The 27,956-nt window shown below is 55.4% G+C and overlaps 1 protein-coding gene and 1 long non-coding RNA gene across 9 annotated transcripts; one reads left to right on the forward strand and one right to left on the reverse strand.

Annotated features, from left to right (window-relative positions):
• On the forward strand, positions 1–27,956 carry NLRC3 (NLR family CARD domain containing 3). The gene is made up of 21 exons (XM_045047682.1): positions 1–136; positions 456–645; positions 8,696–8,788; positions 9,174–9,235; positions 9,486–9,687; positions 9,784–11,518; positions 12,518–12,604; positions 15,343–15,426; positions 15,884–15,967; positions 17,334–17,417; positions 18,614–18,697; positions 19,143–19,226; positions 19,880–19,963; positions 20,507–20,590; positions 21,077–21,160; positions 21,644–21,727; positions 23,782–23,865; positions 24,278–24,361; positions 25,054–25,137; positions 25,517–25,600; positions 25,914–27,956. Exons 5-21 carry the CDS (start codon positions 9,510–9,512, stop codon positions 26,002–26,004), a joined length of 3,183 nt encoding a protein of 1,060 aa, XP_044903617.1. The 5' UTR covers positions 1–136; positions 456–645; positions 8,696–8,788; positions 9,174–9,235; positions 9,486–9,509; the 3' UTR covers positions 26,005–27,956.
• Positions 6,411–25,920, reverse strand: LOC109495325. Of its 8 annotated transcripts, none has more exons than XR_002150713.3 (5): positions 25,160–25,920; positions 22,122–24,409; positions 15,156–16,551; positions 12,643–14,016; positions 6,411–9,599 (listed from the first exon to the last, which is right to left on the reverse strand). It is a non-coding gene; the product is annotated as an uncharacterized LOC109495325 (long non-coding RNA). The 8 variants fall into 8 exon arrangements; XR_006591048.1 differs by having other exon boundaries at positions 24,532–25,920; XR_006591051.1 differs by having other exon boundaries at positions 22,122–23,001; positions 23,535–25,920.

The raw sequence follows: 27,956 nt of genomic DNA on the forward strand, positions 1-27,956 counted from the left end.
GCCAGCCCAAGTGAGAGGATTCCGTTCCAGACGGAGAAGTCAGCTCCCTGCTGTGTGGCCTTGGGCAAGTCACCGAACGTCCCCGCAGCTAGCCTGGTTTCCCTCCCACCCCGCAAAAAGCAGAGGCCTGCTCGTGGTGAGTCCCTTCCCTGTGGCCTTGGCTGGACATCTCTCCTGAACATCAAACAGACCTGCAGGTCCCGGCGGGACCCCTGCCTCTCTGAATTACGGGGTGGTGACAAAGCCGAGCCGGGGCAGCCGCGGCTCATTGATTTGTCTGAGAAGCTGTTGGCTTTTGAAATGAGACAGGAAGGAGGGTTGAGGCGGAGCCCTGCACAGGAAGAGGTGAGGAGCCCAGCTGCCGTGACAGCCGGTGGGCTTGGGGGACTGCAGGAGCCGGCAGGCCGGAGCCCCCCTGCCCTGTGCAGTCAGTGCCTCCCCATCCCTTCCAACAGGGCTTTGCTCCCGCCCCGCACAGATCCCGAGGGCTCGGGGCCCAGCTGACCGGCCACAGAGAATCTCAGGACATCCTCGCCACCACGCAGCTGCCTCTGTCCCCTGGAGCAGGGCTGAGCCCGGGAGCACCAGGATGGAGAACCCTAGGCCCCCCAGTCTCGGCATCCCTAGGGAAATGAGGTCTGGGAGGTAAGTCAAGTCCAGGCTGTCTCAGTGCAGGATGGGGGAGGAGGAAGAGACTGCCGGCAGGAAGGACCGTGACTTTTAAGGCCTGAGTTGCTCTAGGGAGCGGTGGCTGGGTGGCACCGGGAAGGTGTCCCCATGGGGGCCAGGCGCTGCTGAGCAGGACTAGTTCACCGTACGGAATAAAGAAACATGTGCCCAAGGGCAGCCCACGATGGGCCAAGGGGACAAAGCCCAGCTCCCCAGGTACCAGTGATGGGCTGGGAGGAGCAGGAAGTAACCAGAAACCGCTGCAGGCATGCAGAGTGAGGTTGAGCAGCCGAGGGGTTAAACTTGGCATCAGCAGACCCGGGCTCCATCCCTGGCCTCACCTTCCACCTGTAAGATGGCAGTGACAATACCAGACCTGCCCCAGGGTCCTGAGGGCCCAGGGAGACGGCGCAGGCAGGCTGGCTCTGGCACTCAGTGCCTGCCCCACAGACACCACCCTCTTGTTGGGTGAGCAGCCCCCAGGGGTCTCTTCTAGCCACACCTCTGGGTGGACGCGAGGCTCATCATTCTGAGAGGGCCGGTAACCAGAGAGGCCTTCTCAGAAGAGGTGTCACCGAGCTGTGCCTGCGGTGGCTGCTGGCCATGGGGTCCTCCCCACGGTCGGGCTCCTGGGTTCCTGGGGTGCCTCTGGGTCTCCTCCACGGGGACACACGCTTTCCCCAGGCCGGAGCCTCACTGTGGCCATCACAGGCCACCCTGTGGCTGGCTCCCGAGTAGGGTGTAGGCCGGCAGCACCTCCTCTGTCCCATGGGCAATACAGTATGAGAAGGGCTGTGTCCTGCGGCAAAGCCACCGCTTCCTCCCACCTCTAGGAAAGGCTGCTTGGTCTCGAGAGGTCCACGGCCATGGTGCTGAGCCACCTCAAGGGGCTGAGAACTGAACTCTTGGGCTCTGGGAGGCGGGGCGGGGGCAGGGAGTCTCTGGAGACAGGAGCATCCGAGAGGCTGTGGCCTGAGGTGAGGGCGGCCCAGGCAGGTCGGCGCTGCAGGGTCCGAACGTACAGTTCCCAAGTGCGGGCGGGCAGAGAGAGGCTGGCTGTCTTGCAGGCCCCTGGGAGGGCAGCACGGGACAAGACGGGACTTGCCGGCAGAGCAAATGAGTAGATCGGGACCTGTGTCTTCTCTGGGATGAGACGTGAGCTCCGCTGTCCGTCCTGAGGGACGGGGACTGAGCCACACCAACGCCAGCGAGCACAGGTCCTCGGCTGCGTCGCACCCCACGGGGGAGGCTCTGGAGGATGTGGGGGTGTGGGGAAGCCCGCTCCAGGGGGTGGCCGTGGTCTGCAGCTGGCTGGCTGGCTGGCCCTGCCCACCACAGCTCAGAACGACTCTGGCCTTCAGATGGCCCAGGGCAGCCCAGGCCACCCGCCCGTCTTCCCCTCTTTAAGCTGGTTGCAGGGCCTCCTTCCGCTCTCACTGAAGGCTGTCCGCACTGGACGCGGCCTGACTGTCCCTGGCAGCGTGTGTGGCACTCGGGCCGTGGCAAGCTCCACCCTGCAGGGGCAGATTCTGGGCTGCACACAGGGCCTGTGCGCACACGCGGCCGGGTAGCTGTCCCGTGGGGGGAGCGCCCTCACTGGGCTCTGACGTTGGCCCTGGGTTTTAAGGTATAAGCACATCCCACGTAATACTTGGGATATACTTACACTGAAAGAACGCTGTTTATGAGAAATGCAAATTCTAATGGGTGTCCTGTATCTTAATTTGTTAACCCCGGCAACCCTAGCCCTACGGTCAGCAGGGCAAGAAAGATGAGTGTCTGACCCGGAGGAAGTGTTGGCTCCCAACGCTGAGAGGCACATGGGACTGGAGGTGGGGGCAGGGGGGAGCTCCCCCCTGCCACCTTCCCAGACACTACTCTGCCCTGCCTCTTCTCCCCTGCTGTTGTCCCTCCTTTGCCACTTGCCCGGCCTTTCTGGCCTAGCAGTTCCCAATGCTGGCTGCTCATTACAATCACCAGGGGAGCTCGAAAACACACACGCGTTGACTGGGTGCATGGGTGGCTCAGTCGGTTAAGCGTCTGACTCTTGATTTCGGCTCAGGTCATGATCTCGAGGTTTCTAAGTTTGAGCCCCACATCAAGCTTCGCGCTGACAGTGAAGCCTGCTTGGGATCCTCTCTCTCTGCCCCTACCCCATTCACACTCGCTCTCACCCTAAATAAATAAACTTAAAGATTTTTATTAAAAAAATACATACGTGTTGAGGCCCTACCTCACACCAAATAAACCTCTAGGCGGTTGAGCTAAGCAGTGGCTTTTTAAAAACAGTTCTTCCTAGAACGACCATAAGATTCAGCAATTCCACTGCTGAGTATATAAACCCAAAGGAATCGAAAGCAGGGACCTGAACAGGTATTTGTACACCTGGTATTTGAACAGGTATTTGTTCGCAGCAGCATTTATTCACAAGAGGAAAAAGGCGGAGACAACCCAAGTGTCCATCGATGGACGAATGAATAAACAAAATGTGATCTAACTATAAAAATGGAACATGACTTAGAGTGAAATTTTTAGACGTGTTACAACAAGGATGAACCTGGAAAGCAGACGCAAAAGAACAAATACTGCATGAGGTCCCTAGAGGAGTCAGATTCGTAGTGACAGAAAGGAGAAGGCTGGGAAGAAGGGGAAGGAGGGGAAAGAGGAGTTAGTGCTTAACAGGGGCAGGCTTCCCATCGCGGGGATGAAACATTCCAGAGGTAGATGGTGGTGACGGTTTCACAGCATTGTAAATGTACTTAATGCCACTGAGTTGTACGCTTTAAAAATGGTTACAACGGTAAACTTCATGCTGTGTATATTTTACCACACACACACACACACACACACACACACACACACACACACAGAGTGCTCTAGACACTGTCCTGCCAGAGCCGAGGAGCCCTGGGCTCGGCCCTTCTTCCACATGGTCCCCTCATTCCCCTAGCCACCACCTCACCCCCAGTAGCAGCAGGGGCAGGGTGTCACCTGTGGGTGTACCTGGACAACCAGTGACGGGAAGCCATGTCCGCCGCCGGGCCACGCCCTGACATCACCCAAGCCAACAGCAGGACACAGGCCCTGCTGTCCTGGCCTCACGTGCTAAGAGGCTGCAGTAACACTTCTCGGCCTTGGTTTACGCACATGGGGAGATCTGGATGGCTGCGGAGGTACAACTTACAGAGAGCAAAGTGAGCCCAGCGGGTTTTTACATCTGTAGGCACCTGTGTATCTGCACCAATCGGTGATCATATCGATCGCCAAGATCAACGTATTCAAGGAGGTGACTACTGCTATTTTGACTTCTATCATGTCAGATTGGTTGGGCCTGACATTGAACTCCCCATAAGCAGATTCACACAGTATGTTCTCTCTGGGGTGACATTTTGTTCACTGTGTGTCTGCAAGAGTCAGCCACTTGAGTTTGTCAGCAGTTCCTTTGCTGTCATTACTACCCAGGACCTGATTGTTTCAACTTTACAAAAAATACATACACACACACACACACACACACACACACACACACACACACACACACACATATCCCGTTCTATTGTTGATGGATATTGGCAGTTTCTCCTTTTTTTTTTGGACACTATGAATAAAGCTGCTAGAACATTCCAATACTGTGTCTTGATGGATATAAACACTTGTTTCTGTTAGGTATACAGAGCCAGGCAGAGAATTGCTGCATCACAAAAACATGCCTATTTGGCCTTATCACTACCAAACACTTCTCTGAAGTGATTTCACTTTGCATTTCTTTGATGACTAAGGATATTATCTTTTGTGACAGATCTTCAATTTTTTGGCTCATTTTTAACTGGGCTGTTTCTTACTGATTTTTAATGTTTATTTTTTTATTTATGAGAGAGAAACAGAGCGTGAGCAGAGGCGAGACAGAGAGACAGAGGAGGACACAGAATATGAAGCAGGCTCCAGGCTCTGAGCTGTCGGTGCAGAGTCTGACGTGGGGCTCAAACTCACGAAAGGTGAGATCATGACCTGAGCCGAAGTCGGACGCTCAACCGACTGAGCCATCCTGGCGCCCCTGTTTCTTACCGGATTTTTAAATGTACTGGAGACATCTAGTCAGTAGTTTGCTTTCTCGCCCTTTTAAAACTGTCTTCTGTTGAACAGATATCCCTAATTTTAATGAATCCAAATATGGCACTCATTTCTTTCACGGTGTTTTGTGCTCCACTTAAGTCTTTACCTAGCTCAAGTTCCTGAAAGTATTCTGTAACTGTTCCTAAACACTTGGTGGGGCTAGCATTCACATTTAGATCTATGATCCAGCTTGAATTAATCTTTGTGTGTGGTGGGAGGACGGGGGTCAAGGTCCATTTTCCTATAGGAATATCCCATTGGAGCAACACAATGTAATACAAAGACTATCTTTTCTCCCTGACTTACAGTGGAGCCCCTGTTGTAAATGTGGTGACCACACATGACGTGTGGGTCTGTTTCGGGACCCTCTGTCATATTGCACCGGGCTATCTGCCAGCCCTGTGCCAAAACCTACAGCTCTATACTAAGCCTTGATGTTGGGTAGTAGAAGTCGTCTAGCTTTGTTCTTCTTTCTCAAAATAATTTTGGCTAGTCTAGGGTCTTTTGCTTTACATATATGTTTTAGAATCAGCTTGCCAATTTCTACCCTCCCTTCCTCACCAAAAAAGCTTGCTGGAATTTTGATTAGGATGTCGTTCAATTTATAGATCAATTTGGGAAGAAATGACATTTTAATAATAGTAAGCCTTCCAATCCATGAACATGGTAAATCCCTCTTTTAGGTCTTCTTTCATTTCTCTTAGTATTGTTTTTAGTTTTCCGTGTAGAGGTCTTGCAAATTTTTTGCTGAATTTATTCCTATTTTTTTTAATGCCTATTTATTTCTGAGATAGAGACAGAGCATGAGCTGGGGAGGGGCAGAGAGAGAGGGAGACACAGAATTCGAAGCAGCTCCAGGCTCTGAGCTGTCACAACAGCCCAACACGGGGCTTGAACTGATGGACCGTGAGATCATGACCTGAGCTTAAGTCGGACGTCCAACTGAATGAGCTACCCAGGTGCCCCTAGATATTTGCTTTTTAAATATTTCAAACTTTTACTTTCAATTTCATTGTTGCTAATAAGCAGAAATAGATATGACTTTTTTAAACCGACCTTGTGTTCAAAACCTTGCTAAGTTCGTGTATTATTTCTAATCAATTGTAGATTGTTTTGGATTTTCAATGTATATAATCATGTCAACTGTGAACAGTGAAAGTTTTTTTTTTCCTTTTCTAATCCTGAAATCTTTTATTCTTTCATTTTCCCTCTTGCACTAGCACCTAATTGAAAAACCACCGGGGGGGGGGGGGGGGGCCGGGGTGGCTGAGTTGGTTGAGCCTCCGACTTCAGCTCAGGTCATGATCTCGTGGTTTGTGAGTTCGAGCCACACGTCAGGCTCTGTGCTGACAGCTCGGAGCTTGGAGCCTGCTTCGGATTCTATGTCTCCCTCTCTCTCTCTGCCCTACCCCTGCTCATATTCTCATTCTCTCTCTCTCTCTCTCTCTCTCTCTCTCTCTCTCTCTCAAAAATGAATAAACTTCAAAAAAATTTTAAAGAAAAACAACCAGGGCACCTAGGTAGCTCAGTTAGTTGAGCCTCCGGCTCTTAATTTTGGCTCAGGTCGTGACCCCAGGGTTGTGAGAGCCAGCCTCCTGCTGGGCTCCATGCTGAGCATGGAGCCTGCTTAAGATTCTGTCTTGACTTCCCTCTGCCCCTCTTTCTCCGTCCCTCTCCCCCACTGATCTCTAAATTAAAAAAAAATTTTTTTAATTTAATGTTATTTTTTTCACGTTACCAAACTCCTTCATATGCAAGTAATATAAATATTTGTTCCTAAGCTCTATATTATGTTCTGATGACTTCTGTATCTATTCTTGTGCTAGCCCACCCTGTTTTACACAGCTTAATACACGTGGAAGATAGTATTCAAGAACCTAAGGTTGGTTCAATGTTAGAAAATCTATAGTGTAGCTCACAGATTAAAGGAGAGACTGGATATGAAATCCAGCATGTCACTCTCTAGTGACTTCCCACCACACCTAGTACAAACCCAAACGCATTATGGCCATTATGACGGTGGGTGGGTCTCAAACGTCCTCTTATCCTGTGAGCCCCACCCCTACCCCCATTCACTGTACTCCAGCAACTGGCTTTTTCTGCCCCAGTAATGCACAGGGCATGTGTACTTGCTGTCCCCCAGCTCTGTGTGTAATTCACGCTTTCTCACTCTTCAGATCTCTGCTCCTAAGTGGCCTTCTCACAGAGGCCTTCCCTGGCCACCATGACAGCCGACCCAGTCCGCCATGCACCCTGTGTGTTTCATTCACAGCGTTAATCGTGTCAGATGGCCTCACTCATTCACTGGGTTTCTTTACTGTCATGTGCCCCACCCGGATCACACTCACAGGGTCAGGACCTTGTCTAACTTGTTCCCTTCAGATCCCCCAGTGCCCACAGGCCACAAAAGGCCCTCAATAAATGCCTCCTGATTCAATGACTGAAGGGAAATAAATCATGTGGTTGGGTCAATACTGCTAAAAAGGTACTTGCTAATTTAACAGACATGCCTAATGTTTTAAATGTGGGGACGTACAAGGGGAACCTCAGTGGCTCAGTTGGTTGAGCATCCGACTTCGGCTCAGGTCATGATTTCACAGCTCGTGAATTCGAGCCCCAAGTCGGGCTCTGTGCTGACAGCTCAGATCCTGGAGCGTGCTTTGGATTCTGTGTCTCCCTCTCTCTCTCTGCCCCTCTCCTGCTCACGCTCTGTCTCTTTCTCTTAAAAATAAACATTAAAAAAATTTTTTTAATTAAGAAAAACGTGGGGACATACTATAAGAGGCAGGAGATTGTCCAGCACAAAGGCTGTTGTCAGCGAAGCCTTGGTTTCTCTCTCAACTCAGCTGCTCCCCAGCTGTGTTGCCTCGAGCCAGTCACTTAACCTCTCTGAGCCTCAATGTCCTCATCCATAAAACGGGAGCGGTGACAATTTAATAAGGGTTGTTACAAGAAGCGAAATGATGTAAGTACAATGTTTAACAGATCGTCGTCTGGAGCACAGGAAGCCTTCAGGAGCAATCATGTGGCGTTATGTGAATGGTGCTAGGACACAAGGAAGTGAAGGAAGCTTTTCCAAGAGGAGAGAACAACTTAGACACGATCACAAACATGAGGCCTGATGGCTTGGGCTCGAACCACGCCTGGGAGTCAGACGAGGATGCCCAGTGTGATTCCCGTCACTCACCACTGCGTGGGGGAGGTGGAGGGTCTGACCCATGTGGGAAAACTTGTTCAGGATAAGTGTTGCGATTTTAGGAAAGAGATGAAGTTATTCATACTGCAGTAAGCATTCACTGAGAAATGATGGGAAATAACATGAATACTTAATATTTGATGGGAAAGGAGATACAACGCACCAAGACTGTCTTCCTCAGTGACACCCACACCGATCTATCCACATTAGTGAGACTTCACTCAGAACCCCATCTGGTTTCTTTTCCCCTTGGATTTGACGCCAAGAAGAACAAAAGAGGGGGAACAGCCAGGGGGTCCGAATAAGAAGGAGGAGCGAGGCCTCCCCCTGGCCTCTTACGAACGCTGCCGGACTCCCTCAGCTGGGCTGGACACGGCCTGCCCTGAATTCACTGCACTACCTAACACTTCACCAGCGCTCCGGACGGAACGGCTGGAAAACGCTATTCTACTTGTTGTCAAGCCCCTTTTAGCATCTTCTAGGTAAAAAGGTTCATCCCGAGTTAGAGTGCCAGGAAAGCCCAGGGCAAGCACAAGGTCAGGGAACATGTCGGATCCTTGGGGCTGGAGTCAGGTGACCCCTCCCCTAAGTGACGATCGTTGAGACCCAGAGAACCGCCAAGCTAGAAGACACGGGCCAGACCCATTTCACTGAGCGGCTGGTATCCGGAGCGGCAGGTGTAGCCTCTGCTCAGCCCTGTCCTGTCTTCTCTCCTAGACCCCTGGGCGAGGGATGGCCGACCCCCACCCCCTGAGTTCGTGGGGCCCTGCCGGAGGAGCTGCTGTGGGCCGGACACCCTGCCCGCTGCAGGTGAGGAGGGGGCAGGGGCGCGCCGGGGGTCCTGGAGCGCCCACCGTAGGTGAGGGAGGGACACACGGGATCCACTCGGAGCCTCAGGGAAAGCGACGGGAGCAGGTGGGGCCCCGCACGGCTCCGCCTCTCGGTGGCCCCACACTGCAGCGCCCAGCAGAGAAGGGCGCTGCTGGGGTCAGAAGTCCCCAGGGGCTCCCTCCTGACTCACTCACCCCTCCCCTCCTGGCAACCACGGATGCTCTTTTCCCTTTCTCCACAGTTTTGCCTTTTCCAGGGGGGTCACAGAGCTGGGCTCACAGAGCACACGGCCTTTCCAGATTGACCTCCTTCATTCTCCCCTTCTCGGGAGCAGACCTGCTCTTAACCCCGTCTCCACTTCCAGGTCACAAATGAGGACAGCACAGCACGAGGAGCTCAGGCGGCCTGCCCGGTGCCACACAGCCAGTAAGTGGCGGAGCTCAGGTTCCAGCCTGGGCCCGGTTCTTATCCACCATGCTCCTGGCGTCAGGGACGACGCTCGCCATCCAGGAACGAACAGCCCTTCCCGGCCCTTCCTGGAGGCCGGACGGAGGGGGCCACCGGCAGCCTGGGGAAGGACAGGGAGTGGGTCCCTCCCCATCCCTGGAGGCTCACTCACCTGTCCCAGGCCAGGGTGGTGACGCGGCACACGGCACCTCAGGCCCTCTCTTCGCAGCTGCTGGCGGCCATCGCGGACCCCATGAGGAAGCAGGAGGTGCGGACCGGCGGGGAGGCAGGCCAGGGCCGAGGCCCCGGCTCCCCGGCTGGGCAAGTGAAAGCCCTCGTGGACCTGCTGGCCGGGAAGAGCAGTCAGGGCTCCCAGGCCCCAGAGCCCCTGGACAGGGTGCCACAGGCCCCCCTAGGGCCTCACGGTGACGGTAGGCGGAAGGAGGTTGTCCCTGGGCCCTCCCGCTCCCCGCTGCCCTCCCCTCCCCCACCCTCCACAGCCCTCCCCTTCGGCCTCTGTCCCGCAGACTCGAGGATACAGAAGTGCCGGGAGGCTCTGCTGAACAGGACGAGAGGCGGCCCCCCGCCCAGGCTGACCAGCCTCCTGCTGCTGGAGGGGCTGACAGACCTACAGCTGAGGGAACATGACTTCACACAGGTGGAGACCACGCGTGGGGCCTGGCGCCCGGCCAGGAGCCTCACCCTGGACAGACTCTTCCTGCCTCTGTCTCGGGTGTCTGTCCCCCCCCGAATCTCCATCACCATCGGGGTAGCTGGCGTGGGCAAGACCACCCTGGTGAGGAACTTTGTCCAGCTCTGGGCCCGGGGACAGGTCGCCAAGGACTTCTCCCTGGTGCTCCCCTTGACCTTCCGAGATCTCAACACCCACGAGAAGCTGTCTGCGGACAGACTCGTCCGCTCCGTCTTCTCGCACATCGGGGAGTCCGGCCCGGCGGCGGCAGCCCCACCCAAAACCCTCCTGATCCTGGATGGCCTGGACGAGTGCAAGACGCCTCTGGACTTCTCAAACACCGTGGCCTGCACGGACCCCAAGAAGGAGATCCAGGTGGACCATCTGATCACCAACATCATCCGGGGCAACCTATTCCCAGAAGTCTCTGTCTGGGTCACTTCCCGCCCCAGCGTGGCCGGCCAGATCCCGGGGGGCCTGGTAGACCGGATGACAGAGATCCGGGGCTTTGACGAGGAGGAGATCAAGGCGTGTTTGGAGGAGATGTTCCCCGAGGACCACACCCTCTCCGACTGGGTCCTGAGGCAGGTGCGGGCGGACAGGGCCCTGTACCTGATGTGCACGGTCCCAGCCTTCTGCCGGATTGCGGGGTCGGCCCTGGGTCACCTGCGCCACAGCGGGCCGGGGCCCCGGGACGCCGGGCAGCAGGCTCCGAGGACCCTGTGCGAGCTCTACTCTTGGTACTTCAGGATGGCCCTCGGCGGGGACGGGCAGGAGAAGGGCAAGGTGAGCCCTCGCATCGAGCAGGTGGCCCACAGCTGCCGCAAGATGGTGGGCACTCTGGGTCGGCTGGCCTTCCACGGGCTGGTCAGGAAGAAGTACGTGTTCTACGAGCAGGACCTGAAGGCGTTTGGCGTGGATCTCGCTCTGCTGCAGAGCGGCCTGTGCAGCCGCTTCCTGCAGCGGGAAGAGACGCTGGCCGCGTCGACGGCCTACTGCTTCACGCACCTGTCCCTGCAGGAGTTTGTGGCGGCCGCGTATTACTACGCTGCCTCCAGGCGGGCTATCTTCGACCTCTTCGCCGAGGGTGGCGTGTCCTGGCCCCGCCTCGGCTTCCTCACACACTTCAGGAGCGCGGCCCAGCGGGCCATGCAGGCCGAGGACGGGCGGCTGGATGTGTTCCTGCGCTTCCTCTCAGGGCTCCTCTCCCCCGGGGTCAACGCCCTGCTGGCAGGCTCCCTGCTGGTGCAGGGGGAGCACCAGGGCTACGGGGCCCAGGCGGCCGAGCTCCTGCAGGGCTGCCTGCGCCCCGACGTGGCGGTGTGCGCCCGGGCCGTCAACGTCCTACACTGCCTGCACGAGCTGCGGCACACGGAGCTGGCCCGCGGCGTGGAGGAGGCCATGCAGAGCGGCAGCCTGGCGGGGCTGACCGGCCCCCAGCACCACGCGGCCCTGGCCTACCTCCTGCAGGTGTCAGACGCCTGCGTCCAGGAGGCCAACCTGTCCCTGTGCCTCAGCAAGGGCGTCCTCCAGAGCCTGCTGCCCCAGCTGCTCTACTGCCGGAGCCTGAGGTGGGCGCTGGGGTGGGGGTGTGCGCGGTGCGGGTCGGAGGAGACAGCAGGGGCCTGGGAGGCCGTTCCCCTCCACCACGCCCCCCCCCCCCCCCCCCCGTGTCAGCATCCTGGGGGCTGCCTGCAGGGCCACAGCACGGATGGCTTAAGGCAGCAGAAACTTGTTCTGTCACAGCTCTGGGGGGCACGGTCCAAATTCAAGGGGTCGGCAGGCCTGAGCTCCCTCTGAAGCCTTCCTGCCTCGCTAGCTCGTGCTGTTCACTGGCAGTCCTCAGCTTGTAGACGCATCACTCCGATCCGGGTGCTCAGGCGGGCGCCTCCCCCGTGTCACTGTCTCCACATGGTGTTCTTTCTGACAAGGACGCCAGTCGTACTGGCTTACGGGCCCGCCCCCCTCAGAACGACCTCATCTGGACTCATGACATCCGCAATCACCCTGGTTCCAGATGAGGTCATGAGCTTGAGGCGCTGGGGTGGCGGCGGGAGGTCAGAACACCAACATATCTTTCCGGGGAACACGATTCAACCTACGGCACTCTGTGAGCCACCCCTCTGCCGACAGAGGCCGCGCCCACTTACTCCACCACCACCCCTCCCGCCCATCACCCATCCTGCTCTGGACTTCAGTGTCTCTAAGACCAGGGCCGTCAGGACCTGAGAGCAGCTGCCACACCCTTAGAAGGAGAGCTAGCAGCCCGTGTCCCGCGGACACGTGATGTACGGGGCTGCCGGGGAGACGCCCTCTGCGCAGGAATCCTGGGGCTCACCACACTGAGGCTCCCGGCGTACCCTCCCGGGAAAACCTCGAGCCTGGCGGGCGTGCCAGCACGGGTCCCCGGGCCACCTCGTGGTGGGGGCTGCGTGGCGATGCAAACGTGGGCCAGGGAAGGGATGCCAGCCTGGGTGTGTCTGCTGCCCTGAGGGCGGCCCTTTGCCGGGGGCCTCGTTCCACCCGCCCGCGGGCGGTGGTACCACTCATTATCGCTCTGCCTCCTCCAGGCTGGACAGCAACCAGTTCCAGGACCCCGTGATGGAGCTGCTGGGCAGCGTGCTGAGCGGGAAGGACTGTCGCATTCAGAGGATCAGGTAACGCTCACCCGGGAGACCCCACCCGGGGTGCCTACCTGTCGCACGGGGTCCAGGGCTATTTTCCCGTCCTCCTCTCTGCTCAATCGGCCAGAGGCGCTTGCAAGGAGAGGTGCCTTGGAAACACGTGGCTGCTTGTTTCTGCCCCTTCCGGAAAGTTCCAGAGGCTCAGGTCCCTCACCTGTAAGAAGAGGGAAGGGATATGGTGAGGGTCAGGTGCTCTGGTGGACATGGGAGCATTTCCGCAGATACTCAACGTTCCGAAGTACTGCGAGGCACGATGTTCTCTAAGCTCCTCTCAACGTTTGCCCTCAAAACAGTATTACAGGCACAGGATTGGTTCTTGAAATTAAATTAGAGATTTTTTAATTTAAAATTTGGATTTAAATTTGAACTTTTATTTAAACGAGTACAAAAGAATAAAATTTAAACATTGACTCTAATGGTGTGATGAGACACAAGTCTGTGTGCTGACGGCAAAATAGAGTTTCGTGCTTGTGAAATCTCCTGTGATCACATTTCCAAGTCTCAGGAACACTGAGGAGTGGGCTTGTGACCTGGGGGTGGTTAGAACTAGGGAGAGGAGTCTGGAGGACAGGATCCAGAGAGGAATTCTTCATCCTCACTGAAGCCTCCCTCTGGGTTCAGGAACAATCTCTGAGAAAACAAACACAAACACGGAGTAAGTCAGGAGCCAAAAGAAGTCACGGAAGACAGTGGCGAGCGGTGGGCTCTGTGTGACCCTGTACAGTCAACTCTGTGCCAAAGGAGTGTAAACATGGGGTTAAAACGGTATCTGTGAGTCTGGGGTCTCCGGGACCCCCCCCCAAAGGTTTAATGATTCACTAGAAGGACTCACAGAACCCAGAAGAGCTGTTGTACCTGCACTTGTGGTTCAGGACATCAAAAGGATACGGATTTAAATGTGCAGAGGGAAGGGTGCATGAGGCGGGCCCCAGAGAGACAGGGGCAAGCTTTCAGCAGTCCTTCCGCTGTGCTGGTGCAGACAGGGCCCGCCTCCCCAGCCACCACGCGCAACAGCACACTTGAAGCGTTCCAACCGGGGAGGCGCACCCGGGCTTGGGTCCAGGCATTTTACTGGAGGTGGGTCACGGGAAGCCCCTCCGGAGGTAGGGACGTCGGGCTGCCACTGCACGGCCCAAGGGCCCCAGGTAAACACAGACAGACTTATCAGGCAGGACATGCCAAGCGTTCAGAGGTCACCTCTCTGGAACTGGGGGCAAGGTTAACCCTTTCCTGCACATTCCCCCTTCCGGTTGTTGAAGCGGCTTCAGTGGGTTAACTCGAGGCAAGCAGCGAGGACGGGCCAGGCACAGAGGAAGCACTGGATGAGGGCCGGCTATTAGCAGGATCCCCTTGGGCTAGCGGCCAGAGATAGAAATGCAATCCCTCTGAAAGAAACACAATAACATTAATTAATTTCATTAATATTCTTCCTTCACGGGAGCCTTCAGCAAAATAGTCAACTTCCAGAGTTTTGCATAAAGGAGTCTGGATAACGCTCAGAAAATATTCTGCACAAAAGCCAAAATTTCTTCTAAGGCCACGTGCTCTTCTTCCCCTCTCTGTAGTTGGTCCTCAGGGGCCACATCCCGTTTGAAAAGGCACCCTTCAGAAAACACACGTGGCTCATATTATTTAAGAACCGTTACAAAAGTCCTGGGCGGAGAGGGGACAGAGGTTCTAGGACTCGAGGACGGTTATGTAGAGGGCGGTCTGGATGAATGATCTTCCAACTCTACACAACAGAATCCCTTTTAAAAGTGGCCTATCAGCCAGAATGCCCACAAAAGACGGGCACCCGGGAGCTTCTGGACAGAAAGAGGAGACGTGGAGGCCCAGAGCCCAGGCACGTGGTGCCCCCTCAGCCTCTGGGACTCCTAAAGCTGTTCTGAGGAACACGGGTTTTTGCTCTTTTTGCTTTCCTTTTTGTTTTGTTTTTAATGTGTATTTTTCTGAGAGACAGATTGCAAGTGGGGGAGGGGCAGGGAGAGAGGGAGACCCAGAATACAAAGCAGGCGCCAGGCTCTGAGCTGTCAGCACAGAGCCTAATGCGGGGCTCAAACTCATGAACCGTGAGATCACGACCTGAGCCAAAGTCAGACACTTAACCGACTGAGCCACCCAGGCACCCTGTTTCTGTTTTACTTTGAAGTTAATTCTATAGTTAGTACCATTTTGCTTCCCTGTGCTAGAAAAGGACAGGGGCCAGTGGTGAGCTAGTACTATGAATGCAGCCACAGTTCATGAGAGCAGGTTTTTAAAGTTTCAGGAACTTTTGCAAGCTGGGACTGCTTGAAATTGGCCGTGGTGAGACTATTTACACCATGCAAATCGGCCAATGCTACAAATCAGTATTGTTGTACTTTTCCGGCACACTGCTGCCGGGGATCTTTGTGGGAAACTTCTGGAACTGCCCATGCTCTTTGCTGCCCTGTTTGCATAGAAGCTGTCGTACTGGATTCTGGCCAGACTTTGCCTTGGGAATCTTTGCCAGTGTGAGGGTCTGTCCCCTGCACTCTGGCCTTACCTTACTTGGCTCAGAGGCTTTCCTGGCCTGGGCGATTCTGCTCCAGGGCTCACGTCATCTCCACCTGCGTCCAGGCCCTCATGATGCTGGTGAAACCGGGAGGTTTGGATCACAAGCCTGGTGTTGAGGAAGAGGCCATGACAGTTGTAGACCTGCAATAACCACTCTTCTCCTTCTCCTTGGGCAGCTTGGCTGAGAACCAGATCAGTAACAAAGGGGCCAAAGCTCTGGCCAGATCCCTCCTGGTCAACAGAAGTCTGACCGCTCTGGAGTAAGTAGGACACCAGAGGCCAACGTTCCACCACTGGGACAGGGAAAGCTTGTCAGCCATCTTGTGAAGTCGCCCAGACCACACTGTCCCCTGGGTCGGTTGGAAGGACAGCAGAGTGAGCAAATTCCTGGCTCCTCGTCAGTTGTGGGGATCAGCCCAGGGAGGCACCAGAATTTTGGCCCTGAAGCTGGTATGATTCTCCTCTCCATACTTGGCCCAAGCCATGGCCATCAGATCCTGCTCCCCCCACCAGTCCCCGCTGACCCCCCATCATACTGGGGGGCCATACTGGGAAATTCCTTACTTGTTCACCTGAATAAGGATCTCCACAAAACATGAAATCTTAAACCCCGTTATTTTCAAAGAGCGTAGATTTAAAGGTCAGTGTAACTTCTTTCTTTCCTCCCTGGGAACTGGATAAAAGAAAACGGTTCTTTCTCTCTCTTCTTCCCGCCAGCCTCCGCGGTAACTCCATCGGACCTCAAGGGGCCAAGGCTCTGGCAGATGCTCTGAAGATTAACCGCACTCTGGCCTTTCTGAGGTATGCGCCATCTGCTCCACATCCCGATATAACCAGCAGAGGGCCCACGAAACCCTCTCCCAGGTGCCAACCATGGAGAGGGAGATGATTCAAAATGGCAGGCATGCTATCCTGGCTCCTGTCTAGGTGGATGCCACGTGATCTCGTGTCTATACAAGTTTCAGGTTTCAGTTCTTCTGTGCTCATTGTCCTTGTGTGTACAGCCTAAGCCAGGGATAGAGGAAAAGGAGGATGCGGTTGTATAGAGGTGGAAAAGCAAAATAATCTATGAGGAAAACCTCTTGTCTTCCATCGAATGGGAAATCCCCAAGGCCATGGTGTCAGGATGTTCCCCTGAGGTGTTTTCCAGGACGCTGAAAGTGCCATTCTCTAGAATGTTCCTAGGGTTTGCTGTGCTCCTTTTAGGAGTTGTCACATGTGGTTGTACCCATCCTTAGTTGAGTGTGTACTGTCATTTGTTTCTTCATTTATGTATTTTTATTGGGGTGAAATTCACCACTTTAAAGTATACACGTCAGTGTCACTTAGTACGTTCACAGTTGTTCCTTCATCACCTCTATGTAGTTCCACAATATTTTCACCACCTGAAAAGAAGACTGTATTCTTTATCAATCACCTCCCATTCTCCCCTCCCCCCAGTCCCTGGAAACCACCAATCTGCTTTCTGTCTCTGTGTTTACCATGGAATCATACAATAAGACCTCTTGTGTCTGGCTTCTTTCACTTAGCATAATGCTTTGAAGGCTCATCCACATTGTAGCACGTGTCAGTGCTTCATTCCTTTTTCTGGTTAAATAACATTCCGCTTTATGAACAGACCCCAACGTACCCATTTGTCAGCTCACGGACATTTGGGTTGTTTCCACCTTTTGGCTCTTGTGGATAATGCTGCTGTACACATTCATGTGCAAGCATTTGAGTACCTGTTCTCCATTCTTTTGGGTAAATACCTACCAGTGAAACTGCTCAGTAACTCTATGTTGGACCTTTTGAGGAAGCGCCGAACTGTTTTCCACAAGGTCCGCACCATTTTACATCCCCACCAGCAATGGGTGAGCGTTCCGATATTTCCACATCCTTGTTAACATTTGGAGGCTCTGGCTTTTGCTGTAATTAAGACTACGGACAACCTAGCTATCGTCATCCAGATAATATGCGCACCCTGTCCCCAGTCAGCAGACAAATGCTTAGAGATTCAGAGGGAATCCTTATGATTCCCTGGGAGGAACCAACTGTTCCTCCAGCTGACCACTGGGCAGCTGCTCCCCCCACCCCCTGGGCCTTGGTAACACTGTGGTAGGGGTCAAGGCCACCATTGGGCCCTCTCTTGTGCCATTGGTGATGTACCTCTTCCTTGCCTCCACAGCCTCCAGAACAATGCCATCAGGGATAACGGTGCCAGGTTTGTGGCTGAGGCCTTGGCCGCCAACCGGACCCTCTCTGTGCTACAGTAAGTGGACGTGCTGGCCAGCAGAGATACCCCCCCCTTCTCCCCTCCTCCAAGGGCCTGTTTCCTGCAAGGAAAGATGATTGGGGAGACGGCCTGAGACTTCCGGGCCCATCTAGATGACCCCTGGAAATCTTGATGTCCACTCTTCCAAGAACAGGTATTGGGGAAATAATTAAAAATAAAGCCTCCTGCCAATGCAGAAAATCCTCTCCGCAAAGGTAGAAAAGAATGAAACAGTTGCATTATTTGAAGAATCAACCAGATTGCACTGCACATCATTGGCAATCCAGCAGCGAGCTGGCCAGGACAGAAAGAAATCTCACCCTTTTCTACAGCCAAGCAGACACAACCCACGGCACGTGTGTTCTCAAGACAACTTGTCCTCAAGTAAGAGGACTGGACAGCACCGTCTGTCACCCACAGTGTTTCCTCAGTTTGCCTGGTGGTTAAGGTAGTCAGCTGTTCAATGATTGCCTTTACCCAAAGGAAAAGCCAGGCTCCTCGTGCCATTATGACAAGCAGACAGTTACAACTTGGAGTGGTGCTACCTTCCTCCATGCGCTCCTTTCAGAGACGTGGTTCTGAGGTCCCTTGGGGGCCATCACTCTGACAAAAGGCTTATTTAGCTTTTAAAAGGACTTACACGCTTCTCAAAGGGACAGATTTACAATCCCAAGTTTTCTCAAAGAAATGCTCTGAGGGAAAGGATCCCTTTTGGAACCAGGGAAAACTCCCTTTAGTTGAGATTGTATCTGGCCTTACACAGGGCAGGTCCCGCCCTGCCTGCCCTTCTGGGATGCGCACAGGGGTTCTCTTGTAGCATCTCCCTCCTCCAGATTTAGTATGAAGGGAAGTAGCTTTCGGAGAAGGGCGGAAACGGAGGGTCTGCCCTAGGCAGGACTGCAGGGGTGGGAGGTAGGCCGCGGGCTGGTCGAGAGGGAGGACGACTGTTGAGTGTTGGGAGGGTTGCCCGGGCAAGGAGGCCAGCCGTCCTTGCCTCTGACCCCCCACATAACAGTGTCAATCTGCTGGCATCGTTTCGGCAATGATGCACAGACTGTTCCTAGAGCCCCCTCTGCCCACGCGGTGGGGAGAGCACCTGAGTCGTCTCTGAGCTCTCGCCCTTCCCCCAGACTGTCCCCAGAGTGGGAATGGCTGTGGCCAGCTTTGCTGAGAACCCCTCCCCTCTCCCACAGCCTGCAGAAGAATACCATCGGGCCTCTGGGAGCCCAGCAGACGGCAGATGCCCTGAAGCAGAACAGGAGTCTGAAGGAGCTCATGTGAGAAATGCGGAAGGGCTACATTTGTATCCTCAGTGACCCGCACAGAGCCCAGCCCATCACAAATATTTGTGAGCATGGGGATGGATGGATGGATGGATGGATGGATGGATGGATGGATGGATGGATGGATGATGGATGGATGAACGGATGGATGGATAGACGTGTGGGTACTTCACATGAAGCATCACAAAACCTCTCACCAAAGAGTTGGCCCTGCCCCTGCTAGGGAGTCCAGACGTACTTTGCTAGGTTGATCTCTTACAGGCAGTTGGGAGTCACCTGCAGAGGCCACCAACCAGACTCAAGAACAGACTGTGCCCTGGGCACCCTTAAGACAACAGAGAGAGCACTGCCCTGGAGGGCTTCCCTGGACCCTGATCCCCGGGGCCCACCGGCCAGGCTGCTCCAGAAAACCAGCGCAACCTCGTCTTATCTCTTGCAGATTCTCCAGTAACAGCATTGGTGATAAAGGTGCCGAGGCCCTGGCAAAGGCCCTGAAGGTGAACCAGGGCCTGGAGAGCCTGGAGTGAGTCTGCCTGACCACACTCAGGAGTGGCCGTGGGTGACATCCCTGGGTGGGTGACAGATGGGTCTAGGCGTCCCATCTAGAAGGTGGGCAGGTCCCGGAAGAGGGCTGTCAGTCAGGGCCACCACCCTGCCGGGATCCAGCCAACCGCCAACCCTGGGCACACTGTGATCTCGGTCTCTCTCCACGCCTACCTCACTGTTCCGTCCCACCCACCAGCTCCATTTCCCTGGACAGCAGAGGTTGGTGTTGGTTCTGGAGTTTCCAGAGTCACAAGCACCAAGTCCCCCTAGGCTGGCACTGGCGACTAAAGAGGGTTGCAGCTGCAGCAGCCTTGGTGGGGGCTGGGGGAGCTCAGCGCTGCCCCCACCCTGGCTGCAGACACAACGCAAACCCCTTCTCTGGGCCATTTAGAGCCACTCAAATCAAGGCAGAGTCTAAACTTTGGGGGCTGGTCACAATAGAGCCACCTGCCCTGACCTAGCAAGGTCTGGAACAGGTGGGGGATGGGGACAGGAAGGAGGGATGATGAGAAGAACACCCAGGGTCCCCCCAACTCTGTTGAGCCCTACACCTTCAGTCCCCAACCTGGAACAGTGGCTCCCTGGGGGTCCGGGACAACCGTCCCAAGCGCTGCCCCGTCCTGTTTGCAGCCTGCAGAGCAATTCCATCAGTGACGCAGGTGTGGCGGCGCTGATGGGGGCCCTCTGCACCAACCAGACCCTCATCAGCCTCAAGTAAGTCCCGCCTTCCCTCTCCGGCCAGGGTGTCCCTTTGGTCAAGGGGTCTGAAGGGCCTTTGGGACTTGGGAGGAAAGGCTGGGGCTGGGAAGGCCACACCTCCCTCTGTGGGTCCATTAGGAAGACATCTGTGGTTGGGCAGCTGGGTCCTGGAGCATCCTGGGTCCTGGAGCCTGTGGCATCCCACCCGCTCTGGAGGGCAGGGGACAGCCGGGGTCCTCAGCTGGCCGGTTCTGCTGCTCCCTCTGCTACACGAGCTTGTGAGGCAGCCAAGCATGCTCGCCTGCCCCCGGCCCCTCACTTCTGAGGGCCCATCAACCGATCCGCTCCCTCCTGGGTGGCCCCACTGTTGGCAGTCCCACAGGGAGATGCTTGGCCGGCTGGGGAGCCCTGCCTGTTGGAGGCCCTTCGCACCCGATCGCTCGGGACGCCCAGGTCACCCCTGAGGTTCCTTGGGTTTGAGAAGCCTGAGTGCCAGGGGTCGTGCCCCCCAAGTCCCCACGTATCTGATCAGCAGTTCAGGGTCTTCTCTCTTCCCAGCCTGCGAGAAAACTCCATCAGCTCAGAGGGAGCCCGGAACCTGGCTCAAGCTCTCTGCAGCAACAGCACCCTGAAAAATCTGGAGTACGTGAGTCGGGGGCGGGGTGTGCTTCCTACGGCCCCTTCAGGCCCAGGGTGACAGGGGGCTGCAGACCCTCGTCGCCTTGTCATTTTACAGGCTGGAGGGGGACCCGGTTGGGGAGGGGGAACCAGGAGACCTGGCCTCTGGGGGCAGCCCCTCCACTCTCATTGATAAGTAACCTGCAGATGAGGTTTGTGGGGACGCTGCCTGCCCCCGTGCCCCACTCCCCGTGGTGATGTGAGGGGGGCCAGATCTTCAGGGCAGCGCAGTACAGGGATCAGGAGTGAGTCCTCCAGGGGGGATGATCTGTCCCGGGACCCTGTCCCTGTGGCTGTCAGGAAGGCACGTGCTTGGCACACACCAGCGCTCAATCAACACGAGCTAGGTGGGTCCTCGGGGAGGAGGGGGCCTGGATTCCCAGGTGAGCAAGGACGGGGGCTCCACGCCAGCAGGCTCCTGCTTACTCGCCGCTGATCCCTTCCTCCCAGCCTGACAGCCAACCTCCTCCACGACCAGGGCGCCCAGGCCGTCGCGCTGGCAGTGAGAGAAAACCGGGCCCTCACATCCCTCCAGTGAGTCTACGGTGCCCCCCACCCCTCCCTGTCCCCTCTGCAACGCTGCGGGGCCATCATACCCGCTGGCATCGGGCTCCCCCACAACACGGACTCAGGGGCTTCCAATAGGCTGCGCCCTGCCCCCCTCCAGCCCCCCCCCCACCCGCTTCCTGGGGCTGACCCACTGAGAGGCCAGAGGTGGGAGGTGGGCACCCACCTCACGCCTCCAAGTGCCACAAGCCTCATGCAGGGGCCATTTGGAGTCTTCATTTGAGCCCGTCCCTGTGCCCACCCCTAACCAGAGAGTGCTGACTGACCCCTTGGGACTAGACCCGAGGCGGGGTGCAGGAGTCGTGTCCACCAGTGGCCAGGACCCCGTCCTACAAGCACTCCTTCCCTGCCGTCAGACTCTCCTGGGAGGAGTCCCCTCTTTCTGCACCTTCCAGAGCCTCCCGGGCTCTGCTCTGGCCCACGTGGTCACACGTGTCTGTGTCTGCCCAGCCTGCAGTGGAACTTCATCCAGGCCGGTGCGGCCAAGGCCCTGGGACAAGCACTACAACTCAACCGGAGCCTGACCAGCCTCGAGTGAGTGGGGCCTCGGCAGGGGCGGCGGGAAGGGCAGGGCGGCAAGGAAATCTGAAACCTCGGGGTCCACCAGGCACATGGCTCGGCTCGTGCCAAAGGCCCTCAGCACACAGCCTCCTCTGCCCTAAGGCCAGCGGGCATGTTTCTGTTCTTACCTGTTTTGTTGTTTTTTAAACGGCTTTGTTGATACGTAATCCCCTACCACAAAAATCTACCCAGATAAAGCGTACAATTCGCTGGCTTCTAGTATATTCACAGAGTTGTGCGACCATCCCCACAATTGTAGACCATTTCCCTTAAACAAACCCCCACACTCATCAGCGGTCACCCCCCATTGCCCCCGTGCCCCAGCCCCTGGAAACCACACGTCTGCTTTCTGTCTCTACGGAGTTACCTGTACTGGACACTTCACGTACGTGGGACTGAACAGCGTGTGACCTCTTGCCACCAAGGTCTTTCGTTCGGTATCAGGTTTCCAAGGTTCACCCAGGTTGCAGCAGGAATCAGGGCTTCATTCCTTTCTGTGGCTGAATCCTATTCCGCTGTGCAGATTGGCATGCCATTTATCCCCTCATCTGTCGAGGAACATCTGGGTGGTTTGGACAGTTTGGCTCTCGTAACGCTGCTGTGAACGTTTGTGTACAAGCTTCTGCCTGGACATACGCTTTCATTTCTCTTGGGCACATGAGCGAGTGGAGCCGCGGAGTTGAATGGGAACCCTGTCTCTAACCCTCTGAGTCTCGCCTGCTTTGGACCACGCCCATGGCTTCTCCCTTGGCATCCAGGATAGCCCATTTCTGGCTGGTTCTTCTGTCTCACTGACATCCTGGGGCTCCTCAGGGATCTGTTCTAGGCCACCTTGTCTCGAACGAGCTCTCTATTCCAGAAGCTGTCCTCTCGCACACTCCTGGACTTCAAAGTCCCGGTGCCCCCGTGTCTAGACCCCTCTCTCCTGAGCCCCAGACCCACGTAATCACTGCCCACGCCGCTTCCCCACGAGTCTGTTCTCAGCTCCACCTCACGAACGGGCCCGGCCAACCCAGCCTGCGAGCTAGAAACATCGTCTCTGTTCTCGCTTCCCACTTGCGACTCTCCTCCCAAGGCCCCACCGTCTCCCTCTACCCTCGCGGCCACCGTCAGGCCACCAGCTCCACTCACCCTGCGTCCCCGTAGCAGCCTCCACATCCAGTCCATCCGCTCACACTGCTGGCCAAACGTCTTTCCAAAATGTGTATCTGTCCCCGTCCCGAGATGCTTCAATGGCTGCCCAGTGCCTGCAGAGTGAAACCCACCCCTCGGTGTGGCTTCTAACAAAGGCCCCGAAGGCCTGCTTCCGACATTTCACACGCCAGCCACTTCATGCCATTTCTTTGGGTTCCGTGGATGTGCCAGGCCCCCTCCCCCAACTCTCATCCTGCAGGTTTCAGTTCAGACCTATTTCTCCCGGTGGCCTCCGTGACCACACGGGGGCAGGAGACCCCACGGGCTCCTCCGTCCCCCCAGCACGTGGCCCACGGTGCCGGCTCGTTCAGTCACAACCGCCCACCTGAGACAGGATCAGGCCAGGGCACCACACGCACTAACACGTCTGCTAAAATCGCGAATGCAAACGGCTCCCTTCAACACCCCAATGCCCACCCGAGGTAAACTCTCCAACATTTACTGCGCTAGGTACTGACTTTACTCCAATGTGGAAGGGAAGGAAAAAAAAAAAAAAAAGATGTAAAACCCCGATGAGCAAGAATGGCCAGGGACTAAGGACTTCTACTGAATTCTCTGGCTGGCACGCCCATTTTTTTGTCCTCACCCTTAAGCGTATTTCCACGCGTCCCTTTTCTTGTTTGCTTCTGATGATCCAGGTTCATAGAGACCCCAGAGCCCTCTGCATGTTATTTAGGAGGCCGCGGGGTCGGTTATCCCCTCGGCAACCCTGGGAGTCTAGTCTGCGGTGTGCGTGGTCTGAATGAAAACTAGAAGGTCCAAGTTCAGGACGTCATGCTGGAGTGCCGCTAGCCCCGTGCCCTGTGAGCCCGGGGGTCACGCTCTGTGTTCAGTTTGCAGGAGAACGCCATCGGGGACGAGGGCGCCTCCGCACTGGCCAGCGCACTAAAGGCCAACACGGCCCTCACCGCTCTCTAGTAAGTGTTGACGTGCACGGCCGCCCAGGCAGCCGGCCCTGAGCCCTGCTTTCATACCAAACATCAGTGTTGCTTCCCAGCCAAGAAGGTGTTAAATTTTCCTAATGTTAGCAATTGGGACAGAGTAAGAAGTAGGGGTTCAGGGAGTGTTTTTCCTCAAACCCTCCAGGGAACCACCTCTCCTTCCCGTATCCGTAGCATCCCGATCTCTGTCCTCGGCATCAGGGGAGGCTGGAGGCGTGGCGCTCTCTGGACGGATCACAGGCCAACAGTTTTCAGCGCTACGTTGTCACTTGCAGCCCTCAGTCCAGGGGTGGAGAAGGAAGGACAAGGATGCATGGAAGCTGGGCCAGGCGGGGTGCAGGCCAGAGCGCCCCAGCCTGTCCGCACTGACCCCATCTCTTCTGCATAGTCTGCAGGTGGCCTCCATTGGTGCCCGGGGGGCCCAGGCGCTAGGGGATGCCCTGGCTGTGAACAGGACCTTGGAGATTCTCGAGTGAGTATTCCAGTGTCTGGTTGCTGTCTCTTACCCAAACGAACCAAGCTGTTGATTCAAAATGAAGATACAGAAGGGAAAAAATGTCAATTTACATGGAAAGTCACAAACCACTTAAATACCGTCACTCAGATGAAGTTTTCCCCAGCTTCCCCGCTGCCACCTCACACCTCTTCCCTGGGAGTCACCGCTGTGGCTCCTGCTCTCCTCGGTCTTGCCCAGGCTGCGCACATCCTGAAGTCCTCTGTAGGGGTCCTTGGCCACTGACCTTGGTCTAGGAGTAGATCCAAACCCCGGGCGGGGGCGGGGGCAGGGGCAAGGGCGACTTAAGCTCAGTGGGGGTCTCAGGCATGTCTCAGTCATTCCTGCTCTTGTGGTCCTGTGATGCTGAGCATGTGGGGACCGCTGGAGGAAGTGTCTCCTCTCTCACCTCAACCCCACTCTCCTTCCTTTGGGATGGAGGGCGAGGGCTCCAACAAACCACCCAGGTTGGGCCAGCTTCACCCCTCTTGGTGCGTCCTGCTCCCCAGAGCCGATCTCTGTTCTGGGCCGGGGAGTCAGGAAGGAGGAACCGCCCCCCGTGGTTGCTACGTCCCTGCTGCCTCTACCCAGCGGCCCGTGCTCGTCTGAGGAGGTACTGTTTACACCCCACAGCTGTCACTGTGCTTTAGGCTTCGTATCTTTCCTGACAGCTTAAGAGGAAACGCCATCGGGGTGGCCGGAGCCAAAGCCCTGGCAAATGCTCTGAAGGTCAACTCAAGTCTCCGAAGACTCAAGTGAGTGGTTGCAGAGACCTACCTCCGCCCTGGCACAGCAGACTTCTCTGCTGGAACCTCCCCACGTAATGAGAAGCTCTTGACTTCCTCTGTAAGCCGCTTCCCTCTGACTAGAAATAGCACTAGAGTCCACGTTGCAGATGAGTTTGTTCATTCTACCTAGCTTATGTCAGAGGTAAGCCATTTAATGCCTGCATTTTTGGTCTTCCATCCTCCATGGCGCTCGGACGGGACCACCTGGCTACCGGTAGACACTGGTCTCAGGGGTAAAGGCCACCTTGCTCTTGCTGGGGCACCTGTGATCGATGCAGCGCTGCTTCCCGGCGCGTGTTCTGTCCCGAATGGCTCACGATGGTGTCTGCATCTTTTCTCTGCCTAGTCTTCAAGAGAATTCCTTGGGGATGGATGGGGTGATATGCGTTGCCACGGCACTCTCTGGGAACCACAGCCTCCAGCACATCAAGTGAGTGGGGGTCGGCCCTTCCCTGCCATTCTGCCCCCCACCCCCCACAAGGCTCACGGCTCCCAGGTCAGGCCCTGCCTTCAGCCCAATCCCTGGAGCTGGCAGACTCCCAGGTCTCTCAGCGGCTCTGCGGGGCAGCCCGGTATAAGAGGGAGCCATTCTGGGCCTCCCCCATAGGAGGGATCCTGGAAGCTTGGTCTTGCCTGGAGTTCTGCATTTCGTGTAGTGACTGTCTGCTCTTTACTAAAGGGACTTGCAGGCCTCTGGCCCTTGAGCCCCTCTCTCAAGCCGGGTCCGAATCCTTCTCTTCCAGCCTCCAGGGAAATCACATTGGGGAGTCTGGCGCCAGGATGATCTCGGAGGCTATCAAGACCAACGCTCCTTCATGCACTGTTGAAATGTGAGCGCAAGAGAGCCTGGTGGATCAGGCGAGAGACCACAGAAGCAACTGGAAGCTTTTGAACAAAAACTCCCTGTCCAGGGCCCGTCCCTGTGGTCCGGGAACGATGCTGACCTGCACAAAAGCTGGTCTCCTGCGAGAGGCAGGAGGGATGCTGCCAAAGGGGTTGGGAGCACCTCTCCCGGCCCGGGTTTCGACCAGGCAGGGGTGACGCAGATTCCCTGCTGTGGCACGGAGGAGGGAAGGTGTCTGCCACGGGACGCAGGGACATAGGCCTTAAAGCCCAGCCGGTGAGAAGCGGGCGTGAGCTTCTTCATACCCCGAGGTCTTCACGCGCCCCTCTTGTTTTCATTGTCCTTTTCCACTGGTTAAAATCATCCCCTCACTCTAAAGTGAGCTGTCACCTTCAAGCCTATGCAGAGTATCCGTTTGGCACGGGTGACAGAAGGGACCTTCCTTTTCTCAAGAAGAACAGAAGGTTTTAGGAGTATGATCCTCAGAGATGCACGGAAAAACTGTGAGAATTGTTTTGAAGAGAAATTAAGGCTTCGAGTTATCAAATTCCGGACACAGAGACTAAGCTCTCCACGGTTTTTGCCGTCTTTGATCCGTTACCAAATCTCTCAAAGGCAAGGATTACGTCCGACACACGTTATGTGGGGTCTGGCACACTGGTCGTCAATAGCGTGTTACATGTTGACGCCTCAATGTTATTCTATAGCCGGCTTCCCAGACCGCTGCTGCGCCTGCAGCGTCCCCATGAAGGCGACATCAGGCTTCCCAGACCGCTGCTGTGCCTCTCGTGTCCCCATGCAGGCGAGCAAGCTGAGTTCCATGTGGCACAAATTCCCTCAGGGGTTGGTTGGTCTGTGATGAAAGGAAAAAGTTCCCAAGTGGACACCACAGTTCTCACCAACTAAAAAACCAAGGAAAATGCTTATCAAGATGTTACAGTTTGAACACGAATCGATGTTGTTCCCAATGTTCCCTTAAAAATGAGTATTTGGGCAAGAATCATCAATGTACGCTAAAACCATGGGTGACAGCCTATCGAGGAAGAAGCTATCCACCCCAAAGGGATACTTACAAAGGGGAATTATCAAAATATCACCCCACACGGGGCATTTACAAAGGGGAAAAAGATATCTTTAAAGATGGAAAATTTGGCAAATGCTTTCTTAACAACGTGGTCAAACTTACCATCAGCACGAATGGGAGAAATTGCCATCACGTGCTCCTGATGGGAGGCGCTGACGACACATGGCCGATGCAGTATTCTCACCAAAAATATGGATTTGACTCTAATCGGGAAGGAGCAGTCAGACAAAATCCAAATCGAGAGGCATTCTACAAAAAACAATAGCCTGACCTCTTCAAAAATATCAATGTCATGAAAAATACAAAAGGCCGGGGACTGTCTTAAATCGCAGACGAAACAGACATAACAACTTAACGCAGGATCTCTGACTGGATCCTCGACTGCAGAGAAACAATCAGCTATAAAGAAAAGTATTTGGAAATGGGACACATTTGAATATGGGTCTTGGGTAGTATTTATTTGGATTACTGGGTTTTGAAAGTTATTTTTGCTACATATAGAACTTCAGAATGGTTTTTGGCTCTTAGTACTCTCAAGGTGTGGCCATGCAGTCTTCCGGTTTGCGCAGCTTCTGGCTGAGTGGAGAACTCGACAGAAAAAAAGATGTGGTATCCAAATGCCGGAGAAAGCCGTGCCCTGCAGGAACCTAGCCACCAAAGAAACCTCAGGGGCCAAAGCAGCGGAGAAAAATCGTGCTCTCCAGGGACTCCGGGAGCAAGCCGCCTCCCTAGCAGCCTACTGACAAGGCTCTATATGTCGCCAGCCAGCAAAGGAGAGAGATTTACGAGGAATAGCTCTGTTGTCACAGAGCAGACCAAACGGTGAACTGGAGCGAGGCAATAAACCCATAAACAGCA

This window comes from Felis catus, chromosome E3 (assembly GCF_018350175.1).
Source record: "Felis catus isolate Fca126 chromosome E3, F.catus_Fca126_mat1.0, whole genome shotgun sequence".
Taxonomy (NCBI): Eukaryota; Metazoa; Chordata; class Mammalia; order Carnivora; family Felidae; genus Felis; species Felis catus.